A 25,417-nucleotide genomic window follows, 5' to 3' on the forward strand; every position below is an offset into this window, starting at 1 on the left:
CAGAATTATTTACAACACTGACTCTTCTCCGCCAGTTTATTCGACTCCTCTAAGCGGCTGCATGTCAGTCAATCACGCGGTATGACAGATCCCCGGGGCGGGTGTGGGGGGGGACGTAATGTTCACATCTCACACCTGAATATTCTCCACTTATAGATTTACCTGAGTGAATAATGTAAGGTCCTCTGATGCGCCCCACTCTGCCCCGCTGCATAATATCCCCCCCTCCTCACCTCCCCTCGATCTACATCCATAAATATTACATGAATTTACTTTGGTGAAATTATAGTTACACCACCCAGCCGCCCAGCTCAGACTGGAGAGTCAGTTTCTACAGTCTTAGTTAGACTGTATGTACACACACACACACACACAGTCATCCACACACACACACCTTTTTTTCCATGACCTATCCAGAAGCAGTTTAATTTTCAAGGTGCAACCAAGTGTGTGTGTGTTGAAGAGGAAGAGGGGGTGTATTGCTCCTGCCCTGCTTTGACCGCTGATTGCACCTTTTCTTTTTTTCTTCACACCCCATAACTGAGTGGAAATTAATAAGCCGTTTTAGGCGTGATCTGTGAACCCTGGGAAGTGGTATATCTATACCACCTTCCACACACACACACACACACACACACACACACACACAGATTCAGAGCTTCAGGCTGCAATGTCTGTCTTGTCATAGAGGTCAACGATCCCCCCCCCCTCCCCTCGCAACAACCTCCCCTCCCGACACCCCAATCCTGACAAACTGCAAGCGTGATGGGGTTGGCGGCCGCACGCAGTTGGCAGAGATTTGTAACTGTGTCCCTGGTCCATTGCATTTGAATTATTCGGCAGGCTGTGCTGCACCCCCCCCCCCCCCAACACGCACACACGCACACACACACACACGCGCGCGCGCGCACACAGCATGCTTGCTTTACCTTAGTTGGAAAGAAAAGAAGGTGTAGAAAAGGACGGGGAAAAAGAGAGAGAGGGATGTAGGAAAGGAGACGGGGAGTTTAAATGAGTTACAGAAGGAGTAAAGAGAGAGAAGACTGTGACATGAGATTCAAACTGAGTGGCAGAGAGAGAGAAAAAGAAACAGAGTGAATGATTTAGAGTGAGAAAGTGACCATGAGAAGAAGAAGAGAGGACAGAGTCAGAGATGGACAGTTGGAGACAGAGAGAGAGAGATATCGCAGCGAAGAGGGAGGTAGAGAAGAAAAAAAAAAGAGTTGACCATGAGAGAGTTAGAAAGAAAGAGACAGAGAATATGAGAAGGAGATAATGAAGGACAGACAGAGAAGGACAGAAAGAGGGAGATGAGGAAGAGAGGAAAGGGGAGGCAGGGGGGGTTAAATGGGAAGATGAACAAGGGGCTGCTAGAGGCGACGACCAAGGGCAAGAGGAGGAGGAGGAGGAGGAGGAGGAGAGGGGGCATGGTGAAGGACAACAGGGGAGGGTGTGGTGGGGTGAAAAGAGGACCGGTAGGTTGGGGGGTGTAAAGGGGGGAACAGGTGGAAGGTTAATGGGCCTGGAGCGGATCCACCAGACGCTCTTGGGCTTGATATATGGGCCCGGGGCCTGGCGCGGGGCGTAGGCTTTCAAAGATATATTATTTCATTTGAGGAGCAGCACCATTCTGGCCGACAAACCCCCCCCACCTCACCCCCTCACCCCAACAGCCCAGCATTTGTCCAGTGATAGATGACACGCCCCCAACACACACAAATACACATACAGTATTGTCCCCCGCGAACACACACTCCCGTTGCTCCTGTACTATTTTTCTGTTGTTGTAGTCAGGAGACTTGTCTACATTTTCACTCTATTTAGCTTTTCTCTCTTTCTTTCTTTCTTTCTTTCTTTCCTTCCTCACCCCCTCCTCCCTGCTGTCAGTCTTCCTCCCAGAGCTGCAGGCAGCTCTTACGGCCCGCCTGTGTGTGTTTTTTTAAGTTGCTATTTTAGTGGTAACAATATCTGTTTGATCAGTAGCACTGGGACGGAGCAGGAGTTTGGGGAGGAGGAGAAGGAGGGTACGGGGGGGGTGGAGGGAGGGAGCGGGCGGTGGGTTTCACAAAGGCCTCTTTTCATTCATAAATTATTGACCATTGCGCGAGAGACATCACTCTTTCTTTTTCATAAATACTGTAAAACGCCCCCCTTGATTTGTCTTTTTTCAATGCTACCAATACGAAATGGAAAAAAAAAGTCGATCTGTTTTAAAGACACAGTGTGCAGCCAGACAAAAAGACGGTAACATTACACGTAACAGAGGCTGTTCTCCGCCTGGAAGGCCTGAATGTGTTCCTCCTGACCCACAGGTCCCACAGGTCCCGCAGGTGAAACACGGACATACATGCATTACTGAATGTGTCTCAGAAGGACACTGGTATTTGGAAAAAGTCCTTATCCACTGTGTACCACATGCATCTAGTGTGCTCTTATGGGGTAATATTTATTTCGCTACGTCACTATTTATTTCCTGGCATAGCCAAACATCTGCATAGTTTCTGCCATGATTTGCCTATTTGAAAAAAATCAAAATTCCCAATGTCCTCCTCACGTCCCCTGATGGCTGTAGACTGAGCTTTAAGACGCAGCCTTTCCAAATACTGGAATGGTCCCTTAGGTCCAACCCCGGGGGACCGCAGGAGGCCGGAAGGAAGAACAGGAAACTTGTTAAAAGAGAAGATTTAAAGTCGCCCGTCCCAGAGGAGCGGCAGCTATAAGGAGACGACGGGAGGTTTTAGCGTGCACAAAGTCTGCTCATCTACTTGTTGCTTTGATGAGGGATGAAAGGCTGTCATGAAGTACGAGTTTACAGAGCTCCGGGCAATGATAGACTCAACTGTCTTCAACAACGTTTCCTCTCCCTTGTACTTCTTCGTCCTCACTCAAGGAATTTGTTCACCGTTTCAACATTGAACAGAAATTCTCACTCAAAACGTGAGAGCATATAGGGGAGTACACTTGGACGCTGACAAGACAGATGTAGGTACATCTGCACCATCCTAAACCTATAGATGTGTTTTTTTAACTTCCATCTATCTCTGGCTTTCTCCATCTCACCCTCCTCTTCAAACTGCTGCTGATGAAGTAGCAAAGAAAAGCAAAAAAAAAAAAAAAAAAAGCCTTCTGTAGTTTTTCATTTTCAAGCAAGTTAACACGGCCTGATTCGCATTTGCGAGCACTTTGGGCATTCGGCGGGAGAAAAAGCAGGTTGTGTTTAAGTCTTGTTTGAGGACGATCAGGGTAAAAGCCTTTTTTATTGGCAGGTCATGCCGCTTGTTAAGACGGTGACGCAGGTGACTAGGCTGTGCTGTTAGCCTCGGTGGCCCCGAACTATCAGGGTTGTTCTTTCACAAGTTGGCAACAGTCAGTCAAATCAGCAGAGAGAGAGAGAGAGAGAGAGAGAGAGAGAGGGGAGGTGGGAATGAGAGACAAAGAAAATGGGTAAACAAAGTGGATATGGGGACTTGATTTAGTTGGCCGGGCTGCTAACAAATCAACTCAACGGCGTGCAAACACTTTACACACTCCACCAAAGTACAAAGCAACTTTCTCCCTCCCCTCCGCTCCCCTCCGCTGTGCTTATAGTTATGAGCCGTGTTAAATCTACAGTTTATGCAGGAACCTTTCCAAAGTGCCTCCCATCAAAGACTCCGCAAGCCAAAAAAGTGTTGCAGCAGCAAAGGACAAATTAGAAGTGATCCTCGTAAAAAGTATTGTCATCCGCGGGCAGGCTCGGCGGCCGAGGGTGCCCATACGTTGTCAGACGAGCGGTAAATATACAGACAGAAGTGCCGGCATTTGGCTTCTAAATAGCTCCTGGCTATAGGGTTTCCCAGAGGTCAGAAGGGCCGAGGTGTGGCTGCCGCAGCCTCACGCCGACCCTCAACCTCTAAACTAAACTCACCACACTAAACTATGCAAACCTGTCAGCTAATTTATCTTCCTCTTTTACGCCTGCCTGCTTTTGGTCTTTGGAAATGACACAATTTGGGAAGCATTAAAGCAGTATTAGCTGCGAAAAAGGGCATCTGATTGAAGGGTTTCACTTTGAAATAAGAAACCCAACAGTTGGTTGGTGACATCTATTCATATATTCATATAATAGAAAATTAGTATTAGTACTTTTTGCTAGAATTAGGGCTGGGCGATAATAGGTCATTTCATATCTCCATAACTATATATATCACAATATAGCATGTTTTCTAGTAATTCAATAAATAAATAGTATATATGAAATAACCACATAAAGTCCATTTTTGTATACTTCTGTGTGAGTATATTCTAATTTTAAGAACTTGAGTGCAAAATGAACATAACAGTTTTAAGTGAAATTATTGAGAAAAAATAAATAAAAATAGGCCTTACCTATATCACCATAGAAATGATATAGAGTATATATAGTCATTTATATAGTCAATAGTCATTTTATATCATTTTTACGATATATATCGTCGTTTTGCCCAACCCTGGCAAGAATAATAGACACCTTATAAGCCCCATATTACTCATTTTAGGGACATATTCAATTATATTATTCAAACCATTAGCCAGCTCCACTAATTCAAATGAAGTAAACATGTTCAGTGGAGGTTTAGCGTTGTTTAGTGAGGAACAGAAGAAAATGTATTAAACATTGTTTAACATTAAACAATGTTTAAATAGTAAAAATTGTATTCTTTAAATAAAATGTCCTATGATGAAAAACAGATGAGACGTTTACAGTATACTGTAGGCCAAAAAATATTGTGTATGTTAACAGCAAACTTCTTCAGGCAAAGATTTTTGCTCCTGCACTCTGAAACAAAAGTCTTCATCTGGCTTTTCAAGTAAGTAAAACCACAAAGAGCCCCGAGCTTCTTATGTTCCGATGTTGCGTGGCCTCAATTATCTGCATGTAATCCGGCCTGCCTAGAGGTTGTGCCCATGTCTGCCGCTTTCGTCACTGGGCTGTCAACAGTTGTCCCCCAATGTCTATTTCTGATGCTTATTTACGGCTTGTCTATTCTGGACAGGGAGTGGGGAAGCTTGTTGGTGGGGGGGGGTTGGGGATCCGGGAGACAATAGACAAGACAGTGGTGCAGCGGAGTCGACAGCTTGCCTTCTAGTTTTACACTTCAAGAGTGGAGGGGTATTTATATTCAACTGGGAAGGCGGGTGATTGAATTTGCACAGCGATGACTGATGCAGGCAGTTCATAGGAGTAACACTAGACATTGTGGTTGTGTTGTGACGACGAGCGAGAAATTTCATTGGGGCCGCACGCCACACAAACGACCCAGTCGAGAAAATGGCTTCAGCCCCCGCCGGCTAAGTAGGACAAAGACACCTGTTCCCTATCCCCACTTTAAGCGTTCCTTACTTTGCTGGCTTTAATTTTGCTCTCCTTATTTCTTTTTCACCAGGACTTTTTCATTACTCCTCACACCATTCCCTCTTCCTCACCTCTCAATCTGTCAGTCTCTTTCTCCATTTCTCCCAAAGCGCCATAACGGCGAACCTGGCACGAGCCGCGGATAAATGATTCCATACATGTGAAATAAAAGGCATAGCACTAATAATAGGCATTACGGCCCCGCGTTCTTTTAGGATTGCGCCCGCTTAGAGGGGGATGAAAAGAGGCTTTTCAAGCAAGCTGTGACAACGGCGAGCAATGAACCAAATATGCTGAAAGGGTACTTGCTGAGAAGGGTGTCGACAACACCGTTAAACTTCTAGAAATGAACCAGAAATGCTCGACAAAAGACGAGGTTTTTCAGGTGGCACGCCGCAGTCTCACCTTCCCTTAGGCCAATACTTTATACGCCACATGTTGCACTGCACTTCCCATCAGCAGCTGCACCACTAGACCTCGTACTGCCGTAGCAGCAGTGCTATAGAGAAACGTTTCTCCCCCTAATACAGATGCATTCATGTCAGTCCTGGAGATGCACTTCAGGGAGAAGCGGGGCTCCATCTGTTCTGCGGCGTTGCGTGTTTTTGATGCCTCGTCTTCCTTGTACTTCGACTGTTTACATATCACAGGAGCTCTCCGGAAATGCTCAATTAGCTAATTCAGATATTTAATTTGTGCATCAAGGGCTGTGATCCCAGTGATCTCTGGAGCTGTGCCACATTTGGATTCACAGCTGTCTGCTCTAAAAGCCAACCTGAACCCCCTCACAACCGCCCTTCAAAAAAAAAAAAAAAAAAACACCCATCCCGGCGCGTCAAACGCTAATGGGAATCTGTGTCTCCCGCCCTCTCAGACAGAGAGCATCACTGCGTCAGTCTGTGCATTTTAAAACAGCTTTTGGTCGTCTAAACTGCGTTAAGGTATATATTGCACATACAGTAGTATGTGTGTAAGTGTGTGTGTGTGAGAGTTAAGGAGGACTGTCTCGACTGTTCTAAATAATATAGAAGGGGGAAGCCTTTAGCTTGTCCTCTTTGTCTCCTCTCTTTTTAGTCTTCGCTTCCTCTTAAAAGGACAGACAGCCAGACAGGAATTATGGGGTCATTTCCCACTGTCTGTCAATGACAGACACAAACACACACAGTTGTACAAACACACACACACGTGCACGTACACGCACACACATAAATCCTCTCTCACTCCCATCCGACAGTCATAATAACCGTATAATAAAGCGAATGCACTTTTAAGGAACTCACACACACAGAAATCTGCATACACACACCTCCTCGCCCTCCTTATATTGCATCCCCCTCCGCCTACCTTTCACACTCAGCACACAAACACCAAGTCATAAATTGCAGCATTAACTCAAATAATGATTGCACGGCGTGAAAATTCAATGGCTGTGGGGCTTAATGCCCGTGCAGGAATCGCCTGGTAGATTAAGCTCTGGGTGTGTGTTTGTGTGTGCTTGGGGAGACGGTAGTCGGGAGGGGGGTGGGGGGGGAGGTGTTGATGGATCAATAGGAGTTCTGTGATCAGCACCTCCCAGCCAGGAACCTCATAGACAGTCTACTCGCACAACTCATTTTACATTTTGGATGGTGAGCATTGACTCCGTCTAGCAAAGAGGAGAGTGGAGTGGCGGGAAGGGAGCAGGAGGCTGGACATGGAAGTGTGTGGAAGTATGTAGGTATAGACGTGATTGCATCTGTCTGTGTGTGTGTGTGTGTGTGTGAAGGAAGAGGAAGGGTTACTTTTGGGAGATGCCATTCCCTGGGCTGCATGTGTATTAGTGGTCTAATGTTCATGTGAATAATTGATTAGGGCCTCTCTGTGTTTTTGATAATTAGTTGATAGCTTCTTAGCTCTAAGCCCTGAGATTGAGAGTGTGTGTGTGTGTGTGTGTGTGTGTGTGTGTGTGTGTGTGTGTGGGAGGGGTAGGTAGTCCACTTCTGAGGTATCCTGAAAACAATAGCTCTCAAAAAGAAAAAAGAAAAAAAAACTCCTTATCTCTAAGCCATGCACTGATGGATTAACTTTCTTCATAAATGAGCCAACAGTATATACATTCCTTTCTCATAACCTATTTTTTTGTCAGTAGATCTCTTTCATGTTTTGCCTCAACTCACTTTTCTTTAGACACTGTACCACCACCCCGGATTGAGATGCTCCTTCTGGCACATTTCACATACGATTATGGTAAAAAGCTGGCAGACGTGATTTTGTAGTAAACAGACCAGGCCGTAGCAGACAACAATAAACATTGCATGCGTGAAAAGACGTCAATTGAAATTCACGTCTGGCCTCTCACCAGTCCGTTCTCTTGCCTTATTGATTTTTCTATCTTTCATATGCTTATGCATCAGGTAAAAACGGAATAGGAAAGTTTGGTTCAGCCTCAGATCCCTGCGCTAATATCAGACTGACAAGAGGGTTTGTTGCCGTCGTCAGCGACCTTGAGAAAACAAGATGTTCTTCCCGCCGCAACGCACAGACCCACAGAGATACTTTGTTTTTTCCTCATGAATGTAGCACCGCTTCTTGTGGATTCTCACAGATGTGTGTGTATGTGTGCTTAAGCTAACAACTTAACCTCACATGCCCGTGAATCCATTATTTGAAGCTGTAACAGCTGTTGTATCTTCTGCATCTTCGTTATTTATTTATCATCTATTTGTACACACATTGCTACACTAGTCTGTTACTGCATTCAATATCACTGAGGCCCAGGCAGAGTAGGAAGACCTTATTAGGCCCACTTCTTGTTTCCTCTTGTTTCGACAAGGCTCTGGACAAAAGGATGCTGTATAGGATGAAAGGACGGATAGCGGGGCGAGGAGAGACAGAGGGCATGTCCAATGATTCCCTTTCTGCCACGAGCCTGGGACAAGAGGAAGAATGTCAGGATGTGTAGACGAGATGAGAAGATGTGAATATGGGGGAGAGGGAGAGAGAGCATGACCAATCGAAAGCAGAGTGTTCTCAGGGTCAAAGGTCAGCCTCCAGAGTCTGTTAATACAGTCACCGTGGGAACCGATCAATCTCAGTGCCGCGGCAATATCGATCAGACGTGGGCACACGCACACAGCATTCTTCTGACACACGCACAATACAGTATTCATTCACTCTTACAAAGCGGTTTCAGCTCTCTGTCCAGTAAGTTCATATGCACTGACACACACAGACTCACTCAGAACAACTTGCCTAATGCTTTTCAGAGAAGAAGCAGTTGTAGACGACTGCTCCTCTAACAGAAACGGTTTGAAAACTTCACCAGCAAAAAGAGACTTTCTTTGACTACATTTCCATTTCTGGTCAGCAACACAGCTACACACTAAAATGTCTTTTGTGGAAAGAAGGACTTTCTATTGCCTCGTATTTCTCTTTGACGTCAAAGAAAATCAACATTATATTGCATTTAACATGCTCCACGGTGTCCTGAGTGAATATTTATTGTTGAAGCTGTTGGCAGTACTTTGCTCGACATATTGTTAAATGAATGGATAGTACATGTAGGTGTTTCTAAAGTGAGATTTACAGTAGAAACGGACTAAATGACATCATTGCAAAGAGCAAAATATGTTGTGTTATTTTCACAAAAAGATTTCTTCTTGGAAAAATACTTTTCTGGTGGCAATCTCCGGTTCTGAAAAGTGAAGCCAATGCTGAAGTGTCTTAAACTTGCATTCTTTCTAACAGCCAGCAGGGGGCGACTCCTCTGGTTGAAAAAGGAAGTTCATTAGCATAGAAGTCTATGAGAAAATTACCCTACTTCTCACTTGATTTATCAGTAAAGTCTTCTTCGTAACAGCATGATGTTCATTTAGTAAATGATGGTCCCATTTAGAGTCAAATAGAATCATCTGTGTTTTCGTCTTACAATTGTAACCCTTTCACAGTGTGTTTTCAGTTCATGAGAGTTAATTATAACCTTTTAGGCGCCTAAAAATGTCTTATTCAGTGTCCGGTTGTGCTTAGCTCCACCCTCTCTTGTCACCTCTGGTTGCAAAAGTCCAACTTGGGCCAAAATCCCATGTATGGCTACGGCGAAAATGCCAAACTCGAGGCATCAAAAGGTGACATAACAGTCACTACGTCCACTTCTTATATATACGGTCTGTGGACACAAGGCCTTCTTGTGACAATGGTGAAGTTTCCTGAGCTCACAGATGGCCTGTGGCATCTCTATGTCTGTTTAGGGACATAATAACGGTCTAAAGTTTCCGTGCACTCAGTCGGAGATAAACCCACAGGCATTCTACACGAGCTGATATGTCGGATTAGAGATACATGCAACCAACAAACAGGTGCCGGTGACATGAGATGTTGATGAGCACGCACGCAGTGATATACATATAGTGTCACATACATAGATACATAGCATACATTCACAGTGCAAATCACATGGAGCAGTATCAAGCTGATGTTAAGTCTGCTACCTTATTGTCTTTTAGAGTCATGTTGGCTTATGATCAATCTGGATCACACATAAAATCAATTAATGACTGTGTATCCCTCCCAATGTCAGTCTAATCTGACTAATGAAAATGTTTGAAATACTACAGAATATAAAACAATGTGTGTATTAGGTGAACTTCTATCTGGTTAAAGACCTCCTGAAGGTCAGTAAAACACATAAGAAGTGGAAAGAGTTGTTCTTTAGTGGCTGTATTTCATCCAGTATTTCTATGTACTGTACCCTCACGTCTCTGTACAAAAACCATTACATGAAGACTTGATTGTTTCACCTCAACGGACCTCATAACCTCATGAAGGACGTACAACCTTTGTCCAAGTATCATCTATAAGCAGAAAGCTTTTAATGGATATCTTTCATTTGGTAATGAAACAACATTTGAAGCTATTAATTTATGAAATAAAATCACATTTGTAGGAGAATAAGAAATTCAGTTTTGTCCATTTTTTAATGAGTTTCCCTGGCTACTCAGCTCCAAAGTGAATGAATGGATTCCCGATGATTTGCTGACTATGTTGACTCACAGTGTGAGTGCACCAGTAGAGCTGGATCCTAACAGTCAGCAGGGAAAATGTCAGGTAACCAACAGGTGTACAGCTAGTGAATAACAGATTCTGGTAGCTTCAATCTTCAACCTTGTCTGCTGGCTGACAAAGTCAGTTTTACTGAAGCTAGTTGCTCACTATATTATCTCCAGTATTATCATTCCTCTCTTCAGGCCCCCTCCCCCTCGACTAGCAGCACCACCTGCCACCTGCTCATTTTCCCAGCATTCTTATCATCCCGCCAGCCGTAGGATCGAGGCCCACATGAACTATATGCCATGACAAACAGGAGTTGGTTTAGGGGAGTGAGAAGGGGGGTGTATAATGATTTTCATTCTCATCTGCTTCTGCAGTGCGTGTAGAGAAGAAGAGCCGCACATAGTTGGGAACATAAAGCTCACCTCTCCCCTACCAGCAGCCGCTCACATAGCTGGAACATCCTGGAGATTCTGTCACTCACTCTGTTGTTTTTTTCTGATGGATGTTACTCTATTTGTGGCTTTTCAAAGTTATGGCTGCCGAAAATGATTTGCAGGGGGGGGGATTCAAGAGGCATTTTCATGAATCAGTAGCCGTGTTTCCATTCGGTTGTCAAGCGTATTTTAAACTTTTGAAATTTGGCCGGTTTCCATCAACTGGTTTGGAGCGAATACACTTGACTACAAGTTTGGTCAGCAGTTGGTGCTATAGGCTACACATAATGTAATTTGCTGTAATCCACCAGTAAACAGTCTTTAGAAGACGTAGAGGTTGCGAACCGGAAACAAAACAAACAAGTCAGCTTGGCCATCTAACCATCTAAGAGAAAATGATGGAGAAAGGTCTTCAGGAATTTGTCCGGAGACAAAGCATTCGCACTTTATGAGAATGTCCGAGAAGACACCGACAAGGAAAACAGCTGATCAGTTATGTGAGTTAAATGTTCGCTCAGAATTTATTCGGCAAAGGCGGTTCCATAATTAATTCAGTGCATCAACTCTTTTTCGATAAAGGCAAAAACCGAGCATAAAAACTTGTTTCCTCAGTTGTGGAAGTTTTAACGAATTTCGCCATTTCCATACCGCTTTTCTAATGCGATACTTCAAAATGCGAATAAAAATATGTGAATGGAAACACAGCTACTCGTGACCTGTTTTGTTTTTGGCCTCCTTTGTAATTTGGTTAAGGTTAAGACAATAGGAAGGGTAGTAAAGTATTAACCACTCCATGATTTGTGATGATACATTGATGACCAATTAGTTGAACAAAATCCCATTGCTGGCGATGGAACCCCTCACTGAGACTCTTTTCAATTAAATTACCAAACTATAAACTGGAGATGAGCTACAGTACGTTCAAGCACGACATAATTAAGTGTTCGCAACACTCTGAGAACAACAGCCGCTGTTGTAGGTGAATTAATGCCCGTTCCCAGGTGAATACAGGGCCTGTTTGGCTCAAGGCGAACAGATGCCAAGACAGGACTGCACCAAAGGATGGCTGCTATAGAGACGCACGAGCATTGATGTCAGCTTCAAACCTCACCTGTAGTACTCCGAGACGGCATTGATTCTTGTCCAGCAGAGAGAGACGAAGAGATGGAAGCACAGCTATTGTTTATGTACGGGTCGTTTGAGGCAGATAAACTCACGGTCTGTCTGTCTGTGTGTGTGTGTGTGTGTGTGTGTGTGTGTGTGTGTGTGTGTGTTCTCCCCCCGTGTCTTAAAAAAATAGCATGATTCGCTCCATTCATTAAGGCTCCACAGAAGGAGATTCCATTAATCTGTTCATTAGGCCACATCAAAAATGGAACTACTTATTAAAATCAGATCCAGCTGTGTACTCTCGTTAAAGCCCGCCGTACCGTACGAAGCTTAACAATGCTCGTGGCACTAGACCAAAACCCGGCCACAAGAAAGGGGGGGAAAGATTCTACTACATTGGCCTGTTTTGACTCAACACACCATGATAATTGCTCTACTCTTAGCAGGGGGCTATGAATAAACATTACTTTTGTCAGCGAGCATCTGAATGCTCCATTTCCAATTAATTTACATTTACCCAGAAATGGAGGGAATATCTGCTCTTAATCACTATGTTTTATTTTCTCAATTTCCCCCAAGTCTTTTCTCATTCTCTCATTCCCTGTCTGGCACTTTCATTCCCCCTCTCACCCACGCTCCCTTTCTTTTTCTACCTCTCTCTCTCTCTGGAAAATCCCATTAATCTCAGCCAGTGGTTTTGAACAAAAGCTATGGGCTAAGCGATTGATCCTGGCATTGATCCCACTCGCCTGAACGATCATAAAGGTGTTAAATTGGTTTCTTGGAGGATATGTATTTTTCATTGCTGGCTGCCGCAAGTATAGAAGTTCCTGCTCGGAATTTCTCTCATTTCTTTAAAACCAAACACTGGTGATGATATTAAAATATTAAATAGATCACACCTTGAAAAGCCTTAAATGTGGATTTTGAGGCCAGTTTGAAGCGATTTCTGGGGAGCGTGTTTTCTGCATCAACGTGAACCTCAGAAGCTAAATCCTTGTAATGAGTTTGCTCCATCCAAGGACAGGTGGAGAAATGAAGCAGAAGTAGAAAACTAAGACGCTTATGTGAATTTATACTATGTAACTAAAATGGTACATTTTGACCCCAGATGCTAAATTATTGTTTTCAACCACAAAACGATAATGTGTCAAGGCCAGCTAACCTTTACTCAATTGACTATTAGAGTAAGGCTTTGTCATAGGTAAGGTTTAGTTTGAGAGTGAGCACATAAAGACTAAAATATGAGGCAATGAAAAGTATTAAGCTGCGTTGTTGTTTTTTTTGTCCGTGTATTGTACAAGCTGTATAACCTACCAATTTCATAACCTTAAGCTTGGTGCTCCTGGAAATTTAAATCAGAGGTTAGATACAATATTATCATTAAAATAAGGATATTTCTCTTCTTCTCCTTAGAATTCTTCAGAATAATATTTCTATTTAGCAAAATTAAATTCCTTGAGTGAAATAAATGAAAACCGCAGAAATGAGAAGATTGAACTTTGTCAAAGATTTTGATATTTCTGTCTTTTCAAGGCAGTACAGGTGCTATAAAACGTCAGAGCAGCATGAAAATGGCAACGTACTTATCATTACCAAAGTTAAACTTTAAACGTGCAGTGTGTGGGATCTGGCGCCATCTAGCGGCGATGTTGCAGTTTGCAACCAACTGAAACAAAGCATGTAGGAGAATGATGGTGTGTAACGCAAAAACACAAATGGCCCTATCTAGAGCCATAAACGGCTCATTCTAAGGTAACAAAAACACAACAATACTTATTTTCAGGTCATTATACACTAAAGAAAACATAATTATTAACATTACATTCCATTTCTGCCAATAGATCCCCCGAAATGTTACACACTGTTCCTTTAATAACCTATTTTCCTTAATTTGGGTAATCCATCCAGTGACATAAAGAAGTGTTTATTTATAAAAACTAACTAAACAGGCTGCACTTGATGAATAAACGTTATGCTGGTTTAATTTGTGAGTTAGAGGCAACCATTATGCTGGGGAGAAAGAATGTTTCTAACTAGTGTTACATTAAAATGAGAAAAATAACAATCTGGACAATGCATAGGACAGTGATGTTACTGTCTTATAACAGGTTGCAGACATAGTGTGGTACATAATATATGGTGACCGATGTATTTTGAATTATATTAGCTAATAAAATATTCACTTTCGCATTTTGAAAAATCCAGAAGTAACTCATAGCATTTCCCAGTAAGTTAATTCAGCTAAAAATAAATATATATTCTTTGGCGTAGAACAGAAATAAGCTTTACAACTACTACTACTACTACTACTACTACTACTATTATTACTACCACCAAACTGACCTCTTCATCGTGACTTTGCTATTTTGATGTCCAGAGAGAAATTTTCCAGAAACATTTTGAGTCTAAGCTGCTACACTTACAGTACACAACCCTGTCAATAATTAACATCGTATGATGTTATTTTAGGATTCATTGTTGGTAATAAAATAGCAAACAGTGATAGCAGTGATAACAAGCGTGTTGTGTATCAGTTATATAGGGAAGTGATAGACACTTGAGGAATAACAACAAAACAGTTTTGTTTCCTAGTCAGTCAACATAACTGGAAACAGTAAATTAGCAGTTATTTAAACTTTCCATGACCATGCGGTGAGATAAGAATTAGCCGGCTAAATAAATCAGCTGTTTTATTGCTCCTGGTGACTTCATCAAACTCATTTGAACTTCATATAGGGTGTCATAAAGAGTGCTGCAGGAATGAGTCCTGAAACTCGGAAATGAGTTAGCATTTTAGCACTTCTTCATCTCAAAGTCAATGGTTTTTTTGAATGGGTTTTTAAGTTAGATGAAATAAGGTCTGTGGATAACACAAGCTTAAGAGATTTTAACATTTTGTTCTATGATATCAAATATGTCAGTAAATATCCCACTCGTGAATTTTGTAGCCTTTATGTGACTTTAAAAAGGCGGTTGCTAACAAGTGGCTAAATGAGACTACTAAACGTCATCACGCTGACTCGTCCGCCTTTACAGCCTCGTTGTGTAAACTCGCATTCATGCAACTGTGGGGTAGTTTGTTTATAGCCTTACATTAGCTTTTAACTTCTGGCGATTGCATTCACACTTCAAAACTCATAAAAGTGGTGTTCATTTGTGAAGATTATATTACGGAACAAAATGTGTAAGTATCAAAATAGTTTGTTTGCCTCAGAGCAATAATCCAAAGTCCAACGGAAAAATCCCATTGGCTTTTTGTCAAGGGAACCCAGGTCACAAAAATATGTCATCTCTGCACCACTCTATTGTGAATAAATCAAACTGAGGAAGGCAATCAACCAGTACTGTCTGCATTGGGTGCATGTTCTCTGCACAGAATACTATTATTCAGGACTTGCTTGCACGAGAACACGAGGCCAAGCGCTCGTCGACTCCATGTCAGAAAGTTCATACTATCTGAGAGAGCAGGCAGCAGATCTCGTAAGATCAGGCGCCATGAACGTTGCTCATTTGACAGAGCAAAGGAAGAGCTTGTCAGGGAAACAGCTCGTGTCGCTGGCACTTAAAAAGGTCAGCGAACTGAACCCCCAACCCTTGGCCCGCCCTCACGCCTGTCTGTCTGTCACCAGTCCCCCGTTTCCAGGCGGGTGTCCCCGGCCCTCGTCTAGGCCGCTATCACCCGCCGTCATCCCCTCTGAGCCGTCCCCCTTTGATGACCCAGGCCTCTTGTCAGAGAAGAGCTTCCAGGCGGGCAGAGTGAGGACAGCCCTTTGATGAGGACCCCGACACTTGCCAGCACTGCTGACATGCAGGGGGGTCCTTTGAAGAGCCTGGGCCTTACATGTACCCATCCGTCCACACAGACACACACACACACGCTGTTACACATGCTTCCAGGGTATATGGAGAAATGAAGAGAAGAGGATTGGGGCCTCCTTTGACTGGGTTTCTTGCTCTCTGATGGTTTTAATGAAGGCATTTGAATTTTTTCATCCTGTGCTTGAGACGCCAGTCTCAGCACAGTCCGTGTAGGCATGATAAAGGCATGATGGCCGGGGAGCCACTAGGGGTTGGGTAAATAATCGATACAGCATAGTATCGCAAGCATTGTATTGATACACAAACGACAAGTATCGATCTTGTATTATATAAACTATGAACCTCTTTACAATCCGACGGACAGACAGCGGGCCCGGCCTCTATTCTGACTTTCAGAGGTTGTAGCGGCTCAGTCTTAAAGCTACAGTGAAGGTACTGGAATCATGTGAAACTAAAAAAAACTAATGAATCCATTGGTACCAACCAATATCATGTTAGCTTGTTGGGAAGAACGCTAAATAACGCTCCAAAGTTATACTAAATTTTGCAGAGGAAAAACTGACAGCCATTTTCAAAGGGGTCCCTTGACCTCTGACCTCAACATATGTGAATGAAAACTCTGAGATGAATTGAGTAGCGTTGTCACGATACATATTCTAAAAGATTGATATTATATACCATTTTTGATAGCACAGGGACAAATTGACAACATTGAGTGCATAAAATGTGAGATCTTTCTCAAAAGATAAGTAGCAGTGTGTGTGTCAGGGCGCATGTTGGAGAGAAGAGAGAGCAGAAAGCGCAGCTACCTGTGTATCGATGCTGCAGTAAATGAGTATTGAAACCGTTTCAAATATTCTGTATCGATATGTATCAATACTTCTAACTGAACGAACTGCATAATTTGCAGTTGAAAAAAGGTAATAAATCACAATATATCTTATCACAACATTTTTAAAATCGCAAGAAGATGGTATTCTGACTCAAGTATCATGTATGTCACCCCATTGTATTGTGGGGCCTGTGGTTATTCCCATCCTTATCCAACAGTGTGTGTTATTTGTCACAGCTATTGTGTCTACCTGAAAGTTAAACAGACACTGTTTGACACCAGCCCCAATCACCAGTCATAACAATCCTAATCAACAAGTAGCAGACTTCAGACTTGGCCACAGCCACTGCCGTGTCATACAAGGAAATAAGAACGTTTGTTGGAAGAGCTAAGGTTATTGATATCACTTTGTTTTTTACCTAAGGTCATTGTAGATTTCAACAAACGGATCCCTGTGCAATTTCCAGACAGCACAAAAAGAAATTCCTTTCAGCGGTGTTCACGCTGCACCTGCCTGCAATAGTTTTAACATCGACCCACATTCTTCACTACAAGTTGTGGTTGACATTGATGACGAACATCACAGATAGTTCTCACAGACTCAAAGCAACACAAAGTGATTCACATCACCATGAAACCGCAGTGTGCCCAAAAAGACACATTATTCCAATGATACCACAAAGAGGACAATGTTTGTTGATAGAAAAAAAAGGTAGGGGGGGTGAAAGGGAGGAGAAAGAAAGAGCCTCTCATACATTTTCCTCATTCCTTCCTTCTCAATGTGGGCTTTTTTGTCTGAGTCTGGCTATGCGGAGTAATGATTAACACAGCCAGGCATGGGAAGAGAGTAACAGTTACAATGGAGGGGGTTGTTGTTGGTGTACAGAACCAGCGATTGACCTGCCTCAGCTTCCCAAGCTCACCTGGCAGGTCCCTGGGAGCCAGCGGCTGGCATTCAGGAGGCTACTTAATCATTATCATCTGTGGAATCACTCACAAACTGCTGGCAATGGGCAAACAGATAAACCTGGCAGCGTTGTTCAATCAGGCACGTTGCAAAGTGCTCCGCTGAGTGATGAGAAAGTGTAGTAACACTTTTTAGCTTTGTGTAAAGTTGAAAAAATAATGCCAGAGGTGCGCAACTGATTGACCTGTGAGCAAGCTTACCCTGCAAACAGCTGTCTGTGATATTTACAAGCCGCTGACAGTTTAATGCACAACAGCTCATCAGGTTGACCTCCTCATGAGCTTTCAAACATTCTGGTTTGTTTTCTAACCCCTTCCCCCCAAGTCAAGTAGTTGACCCAATGTTATTATTTCTTACCAGGTGGACGACCAGATGAAGCTGCTGCAGAACTGCTGGAGCGAACTCCTCATCCTCGACCACGTATTCCGGCAGGTGATGCACGCTAAGGAGGGCTCCATCCTATTGGTCACTGGCCAGCAGGTGAGTTGTTTGAACCCAGTGGGAAACCTCCGAGTCTGAAAAGTGAAGCCAATGCAGAAGTGCCTTAAATTTGCATTCTTTCTAATAGCCAGCAGGGGGCGACTCCTCTGTTTGCAAAAATAAGTCTGATTGTATAGAAGTCTATGAGAAAATGAGCCTACTTCTCACTTGATTTATTACCTCAGTAAACATTGGAAACATGAGTTTATGTTCTTAATCGCTAGTTTCACGTCTTCTTCAATACAACATGATGTTCATTTAGTAAATTATGGTCCTATTTAGAGTAAAATAGACTACAAAGCAGGTATGCTTTAGGGCGCGGCTACCTTGTGATTGACAGGTCGTTACCACGGCGTTGTCTGGTCTGGGTGTTGTCTGTGTTTCCGTCTTACAACTTCAACACTTTCACAGTGTGTTTTCAGTTCATGGTATGAATTATAACATTTCGGTAGCCTAAAAATGTCTTATTCAGCGTTCAGCTGTACTTAGCTCCACCCTCTCGTGTCACCTCTGGTTGCAAAAAAAACAAGATGGCAACGGCCAAAATGCCAAACCCGAGGTCCAATACGACAGTTCACAAACCAATGGGTGACGTCACGGTGACTACGTCCACTTCTTATATACAGTCTATGTTTAAAGTCTATGTTCGCTCCTCGAGGGACTCTGTAACACCTCAACATTTCCCTTAAAGCTTTATTGATCACTCCGCTACACAGGAGTCCCCGCTTCATTAAAAATAGATTATGCTTATAGATATACACTAATGTCACCAGAATAATCAATTTGGCATTTTCTTCTCAGTGCATGAAGACTCCGCCAGCGAATAAATAAAGCACTCGGTTGCGCATGGTGCAGCATAGTGAGTGGGCGGACAGATAAAGAATGTGGCTAAGTGTGTTATTTTGTTTTTTACTGGGGCCCTGAAGGAACTTGGTGGGAGCTGATGCCTGAGGCCCAAATGCAGGTCCTCAAAGCATCGGGATGCTGTGATTCTGTTTTTGCTTCATACACACACTGTCAAACAGTAATCACACACACCCAGAGTATGCAGGGAAGACTCCTTCAGCACTCAGTGATTTTCATAATCTCATGCACACACAAATACATGAGACCGCTCATCATGAATATGCCTCTGACCGGTGGCGTGGCTGTCAGTGAGATGAGGAGTCATAAATTATAGATTGGGCCGGCTCTCCAAAACATTGCTCTTCAACAAAATGTTTTACAACAATAGATGCTGGTATAAATATTGAAGCAAGGCAGGCACGCCGTACACAGGGAAGTCCTGCTTTAATTCCATGATTCCGAAAGAAAACAAGTTCAGGGGGTGGATTTTCAGAATAGCTGAAGAAGTATTGCCTCTGGTAAATGAGCAGTGGTGCTTCTAGTGGTTGAGTAGTACAAACCGTGGGAAAGAGTAGTGGAAGTATCTGCATGTACATCAGGCCAATATGCACACAAACAGGTGAAGATAAAACACAAAGAAAAGGAAGGAGGAAGAGCCAAAGAGAAGGAGAAGTGTTGATGTAACAGGTGGTGGAGAGTTGGGAAAAATGATGGAGAAGGGAAATAGAGGAGTATGCACAATGAGGGCAGGAGGAAAGGAAAAGGATGGAGAGGATAAAATGAGGAGTGATAGAAACTGATGGAAGCAGAGAGCAAGAGGAAGAGAGAGGAGGAAATGAGGGGAGAGATGGAGGACTGAGAGTGGAACAACATGACAGAGGAGAGGAAAGAGAGGAAGAGGTTTGTTAGGAAAAGAGAAGGAAGATAGGAGGAGGAGGAGGCAGGAGTGAGGAAAAGAAGAAGTGGTAATAAGGAAGAAGTGAAGAAGGTAAGGAGTTGCTGGCATGATGAAAGAAGACAGAAGAAATAGGGCAGACTATAGGGAGGACAGGAGGAGAACATAAAGGTGGTAGGGGACAAGAGGGGAGAAAGAAGGAGATGAAATGAGGAGGGATCGAGGAGGAGATGATGAGAGCAGTTTGAAGAGATCGGAGCGGTGAGGAGGAGGAGGAGGAGGAGGAGGGGCTGATAATCAGGGGAGGCGCAGGACGGCAGTTTCGTTTGCATACTGTGGTTAATGAACAGCTGGTGTTGGGGGGGCTATGGGGAAAAATGTGTGTGTGTGAGAGAGTGTGTGTGAGAGAGTGTGTGTGTGTGTGTGTGTGAGGCTCTGAAACAGTTCATTATTTCCTATTATTCTCTGCCTGGCCAGGGGTGACAGCACAGCGATAACACCAGGGATATTTAGAACTCAGTAGCAGCATTACCCAAAGCAAATGTTTTACACACACACACACACACATAACAAATCACATAATGACTGTGTGGGCCAACACACTGCGCTGTTCATTGGCCACATTGGGCTGTAATGTGCTAATAACTTAATTGTTACAATATGCTCAGGATATTGGTCTTTTGGATATTATAAGAAAACATTTTAAGTCAAAACTTGGACCATCTAAGACACGGTTATGTTCAGCGAGTTATTTGTGATGAAATTGATTTTTTTTTGTTGAACATTTTAGCGTTTTTTAAGCAAAGTTTACGATTTTCTAAATTGTTTGTCGGATAATTTTTTTTGCAAAAGCTCAGAGAGGAGGACTGGACTTTATTCAACATATCCTCATACAAGGGGTTTGTATGATATCATACCAAAAGTTATTCATCATTTTTCGTGCATATGAATGTCCAGCAACATGTGTCAATTTCCACATTACATGCATACAGTCTTTTCAAAATAAACTTCCATCTCCACAGGAAACTACCTGGTTAGGTTTAGGAAAAGATTGTGGTTTGGTTTAAAATAACTACGGAAGTGGCGTTACTTAAGTACGGAATTTACGTTTCACATGGTACATGAACAGCGGTCTCCTGGGCAAAGGTCTGGTGTTTTCTGACCTACCCATCCACCCCGACCTCCTCCCTACGTGGCGTTTGTCGCTCTTTATACTTTCTGGTTCACGATTATGTGGTATGCATTGATTTCGTGGGATACATACAGATTACAGTTCATTACTTTTTGTAGGTATAGCTACGGATGGTATGAGAGCAGCCTGCTTTATTCAGTACTTGTAGGTAAAGACAGATTTTCCTGTTAAAAAAATCTCTTCTCGTTGCATTGCATCCTGGTCTATTTTCTGCTACTGTGGGCGTCAAACTGTACCACATTGAGAGTCATTTACAACAGTTTAACTTGATAAAGTTTGCGTTGGGAACAAATTAAATGTCCTCATGTTGGCAGTCATTTTTCAGTTCTTAATAGAATAAAATGTGACTTTGGGACAGAAGATTTCTTCAAATGGAAATTTGGACAGATGCTTCTCCCCTTTTGCTTTGAATCAAGCCTCTTCTCTGCTCTCGTCAGTCACACGCTGCACTCATACTGGCCTTTGAAAAGAAATCCATGCTACCAGCAGATTTACTGTTATAGCCTGTCATTCAGTTTCTCTCTTTCACTTTCAATTTCTGCCTTTTTTCTTATTTTCTGTCTTTCTCTGAACATGTCCTTTTGTCACCAACAGCAGTGAGAAATGGCCATGAGTGGCAAAGAGGAGGCTTGTTCTTTATCCTGTCACACGATCAAACGTAGAAATGCTCGCAAACACGAAATGACAAAAGATGGGACTGAACTGTTGAATGATTAAGCAAGGCCTCACAGCTTGGCGGCCGTTTTTTCGGTATGAAAATCCTGATATTTTGATAGCACGACGCTCCTGGTGTACATGAAATTCAAATGAAGGAGAAATGCAAAAACAGAAGTTCCTCGGCCAGTCGTAGCGCTTTCAAACAAGGTACATTCTCCATCACCGTCTCCCCACACACATCAAAGCCCTCCACCCATCAAACCGCTCTCACCTCCCATATTCATCTTTAATGCTCTGCTAAGATTGTTCATCGTATTCATGATGGGCTAAGATTTGAAGGTTTATTCATATATTTACTCTCCAGGAGGGATAATAAAGTAGTATTGATTGATTGACTGATACGCAGGTCACCAGGGTTAGTGCTAAGTCTGCTATAGTGACATTATAGCGCTTTTTTCTCTTCTCTCTTTTTACTTAAGGCTAGAAGGCAATAACCCAAGGCATCACCATCAACAGTCCAATCCTTCAATGAAGTTATTTCATGCACAGTTGATTTTATGTAAATTGATTGACACCTTGGAAGGGGGGCAGTGTCTGCTTTTCACCGAGTCATAACTCTTAACCGTCTCGAAGGCGGAAAGGAGGAAAAGAGAGAGGGACAAAGGAGTTCAGGATAAATCGGGAGAGAGGTACAGTAAAGAGAAAGGAAAGAAAAGCAGGAGAAGAGAGGGAAAAACATGACGTATTGTTAACTTTACTTTGAACCTGCCCTTCTTCACACAGATGAAAAACAGGCTCCAATCATCCCATTTACACAATAAATAAATTCCAGATCCAGGGGTGTTTTTAATTGCAAATGGGGGGCTCACGGGGACCCTCTTCCTCCCTGAGCTTTAGGAACTGCACACGCCGACATCTACCTTCCCCTGGAAACCTCTAGCACAGTCAATTATGGTAATGAATTGTCAATAAATATAAAAATTTAATATGGCCCTGCTTACTTTGAGTGGCAGCTAAGGACTTGCCTCCCAGACAAATGTGCTGTGGCTGCAGATATGAAGTGCACCTGAATAGGGAGTGCGTGTGTGTGTGTGTGTGTGTGTGTGTGTGTGTGTGTGTGTGTGTGCATGTTGGACAGATGGGTTGGAACCAAGAAAAATGGGTTTATGTGAAATCTATATATCTTTTTTTTTTTGTCGTGTCTCGGCATACATGTTGTTGTTTTGCTGTATAATAGAAATCTGAGAGAGAGAAGTCAAATCTGGCAGGTCCAGTCTGTTGGAGGTGAACTCCCACGCTCACACACACACACACAGCAGCATGTTGTCATAAAAAACTGTTAAACTGCAAAAACATACTGCCTGCAGCTGCATTTTTTGACACATCCACCAGTGTCTCACGCTCTGACAGACAGACCAAAGCGGTTGACTCCGTGTTGAGAGTGCAGTAGAGCAGGTACAGCGATGAAAAAAATCATTACATGAAGTTTGCGCTGGTGATGTGTTCAGGGTACAGTCATGTGCTGTATAGCTGTCAATCATTTTTTGCACATTGGGGGTTTTAGATATATTTTCGTTGGTTGAAATAACCCTTGAATGGGCAGAGATAAGAAACGCAAAGAATAACAGATATCCACAGTGAGACATGATGAAACCAGGTGGAAAAGGCCAAATAGTAAGAGAGGGGAAGCTAATGTCTATTAGGTCTGCTGTATCTAAACCAGAGGAGGCTGGTACTTAGAGGTTGATCCTCTTCTATTTTTGAGAGGCAAGAGGGAGATAAAAATATCAAAAAGAGTACTTGGCTGAAATAAACCATTCCCAAATGTCGGTATGATATAAAATATTTTTTCTCCCTTCTTTGGGAAAAATCCATTATTGAAATTCTGACTAAAATGCTTCAACAGCGACTCCTGCAGCGCAGGCGAGAGAGAAAAGGGCCGTCTGTGCGATATAATTTTTTTTTTCATGCTAATCTGTTATTGGCCAAAACACGTAAAATGGTGCTCCAACGGACGATGTCCACCCAAACCAGTCAACAACCAGAATACAATGTTTACATCGCGTTGGTCAAATGATCATTTCGGAATTTCATCTTTAATTCTCGACCACTGTATAGTACACGAGTGTGACGCACTGGCAGTAAAGCGATAGATAGATTTGTGCATTAACATATCAGAAAGGAAATTATGATGTGCAAATTGCGAACTACTTTTAAACATCACTAAAAAAATTTCATTTTCTTAAGGCTTTTTGAACTCCAAATTTTCTTTTTTCAGATTTCCGTTTATTAATCGAGCAGTAGCTAGCTACTGTACTTGCAGAACTTGCAGGTGCTGAACTTCAGAAAGTAGAGATAAGTAGCCAACTAGTGTAAAATAACACGACACCATGGGTTGGAGTCACCAGCTGCCACATACTGACTTATCTATTTAGCTGGCTAGCCGAGCTACCCTATAAGTTGCTAACAAGCTATAGCTATCCGGTCATTCAATTCAACATCTTTTTTTTCTCCTGACATCCCTCTCTCCCTGCTTATTCCAGGTGGACTATGCAGTGATTGCCTCTCAGGCGGGAGCCACCCTCAACAACCTGTTGAGCCACGCCCAGGAAATGGTGGCCAAGCTACGCGCCCTCCAGCTGGACCAACGGGAGTTCGTCTGCCTCAAGTTCCTGGTCCTATTCAGCCTGGGTGAGTCTCTGAGAGTCCCGAAGCGGGAAGATTTGAGGGGGGAGATACAGTCAGAGGTTCCTGGGAAATGTTTCCTTCCTGACCCTGAAGAGTTGATGCTCCTGAGATGCAGGAGTAGGGGATGATGATCAAAGAGATGCAGGTGATGGAGAGAGGCAGGAAGGATGGGAGGGAAAGGAAATGGAAGTAAGAAAGGGGGGGGGCGAGGGAGGGTGTGGAAAAGAGGGAAGGAATGAAGGAGGAGGAGAGGAGGAAGGAAGGGAGCAGTGGTCCGGAAGGGACAAAAGAGAAAGTGAGGAAGGAAGGAACGAGGAAAAGTATGGTCCTCTTCCAACACAGAAGGCTTTTACATGCAACGACGCAGTTTAAGTTTCCTTTTACGCAAAACAACTGATAACACATGCTCAGTAAGTGGGAATGTAAAATTAATCTTTAGTGTTGAATGCAGCAGTAGTAGAGTAAGCATCAGGTGAGCGTGTTGAGTGAAAATAAAGTGCACGAGACAGTGAGGATGGGGAGTTACAAGAGGAGGGGAGTGATTCTCCAATTGAGCTTTGGCGGGTCAGAAAAGAAAGGAGTGAGTTGGGGGGTCAACCGAGGAGGGGAGGAGGAGAGGAAGGAGAGGATGAGAAGGAGGAGATGGGAGGATGATGAAGTGGGAGAGAGTGGGAATTGGTGGGAGGCAGCCAGGTACCGTGAAGCATTTGGGATGGACAGGCGAGAGGGGAGCTGAGGCTGGGAGGAGAGAGGGAGCATGGGATTTGGGAGGGGAGGGAAGTGGAGGGATAAGTAGCCAAATGAGTTAAGGGACGAAGAGAAGGGGTACATTGATGTGTGTGTGTGTGTGTGTGTGTGTGTGTGTTCAGATGCCAAAGCTGCTCTCCACTCTCTAAGCCGAGGTCAGACATTGCCAGGAGACTGTCATCTCTGTCTCTTTCCTAACAAGTCTGCAGCAAACGGCCTCTGAGGAATACACACACACACACGCACACACACACAACCACACACACACACACACACACACACACACACAACCACACGACCAAACCTATTTTAACATCCTACATTACTGCAACCAATGATGTCAAG

At 43.3% G+C, this 25,417-nt stretch overlaps 1 protein-coding gene across 1 annotated transcript in view; it reads left to right on the forward strand.

Moving 5' to 3' along the window:
• nr5a2 (nuclear receptor subfamily 5, group A, member 2) overlaps positions 1 to 25,417 on the forward strand; it is a 75,840-nt gene that overhangs the window by 22,946 nt on the left and 27,477 nt on the right. The window contains exons 5-6 of the mRNA XM_037769942.1: positions 17,928 to 18,047; positions 24,181 to 24,328. Coding sequence (XP_037625870.1) covers positions 17,928 to 18,047; positions 24,181 to 24,328 — 268 coding nt within the window. The remainder of the gene's footprint in view (positions 1 to 17,927; positions 18,048 to 24,180; positions 24,329 to 25,417) is intronic.

The sequence above is a fragment of the Sebastes umbrosus genome, chromosome 5 (genome assembly GCF_015220745.1).
Source record: "Sebastes umbrosus isolate fSebUmb1 chromosome 5, fSebUmb1.pri, whole genome shotgun sequence".
Lineage (NCBI taxonomy): Eukaryota > Metazoa > Chordata > Actinopteri > Perciformes > Sebastidae > Sebastes > Sebastes umbrosus.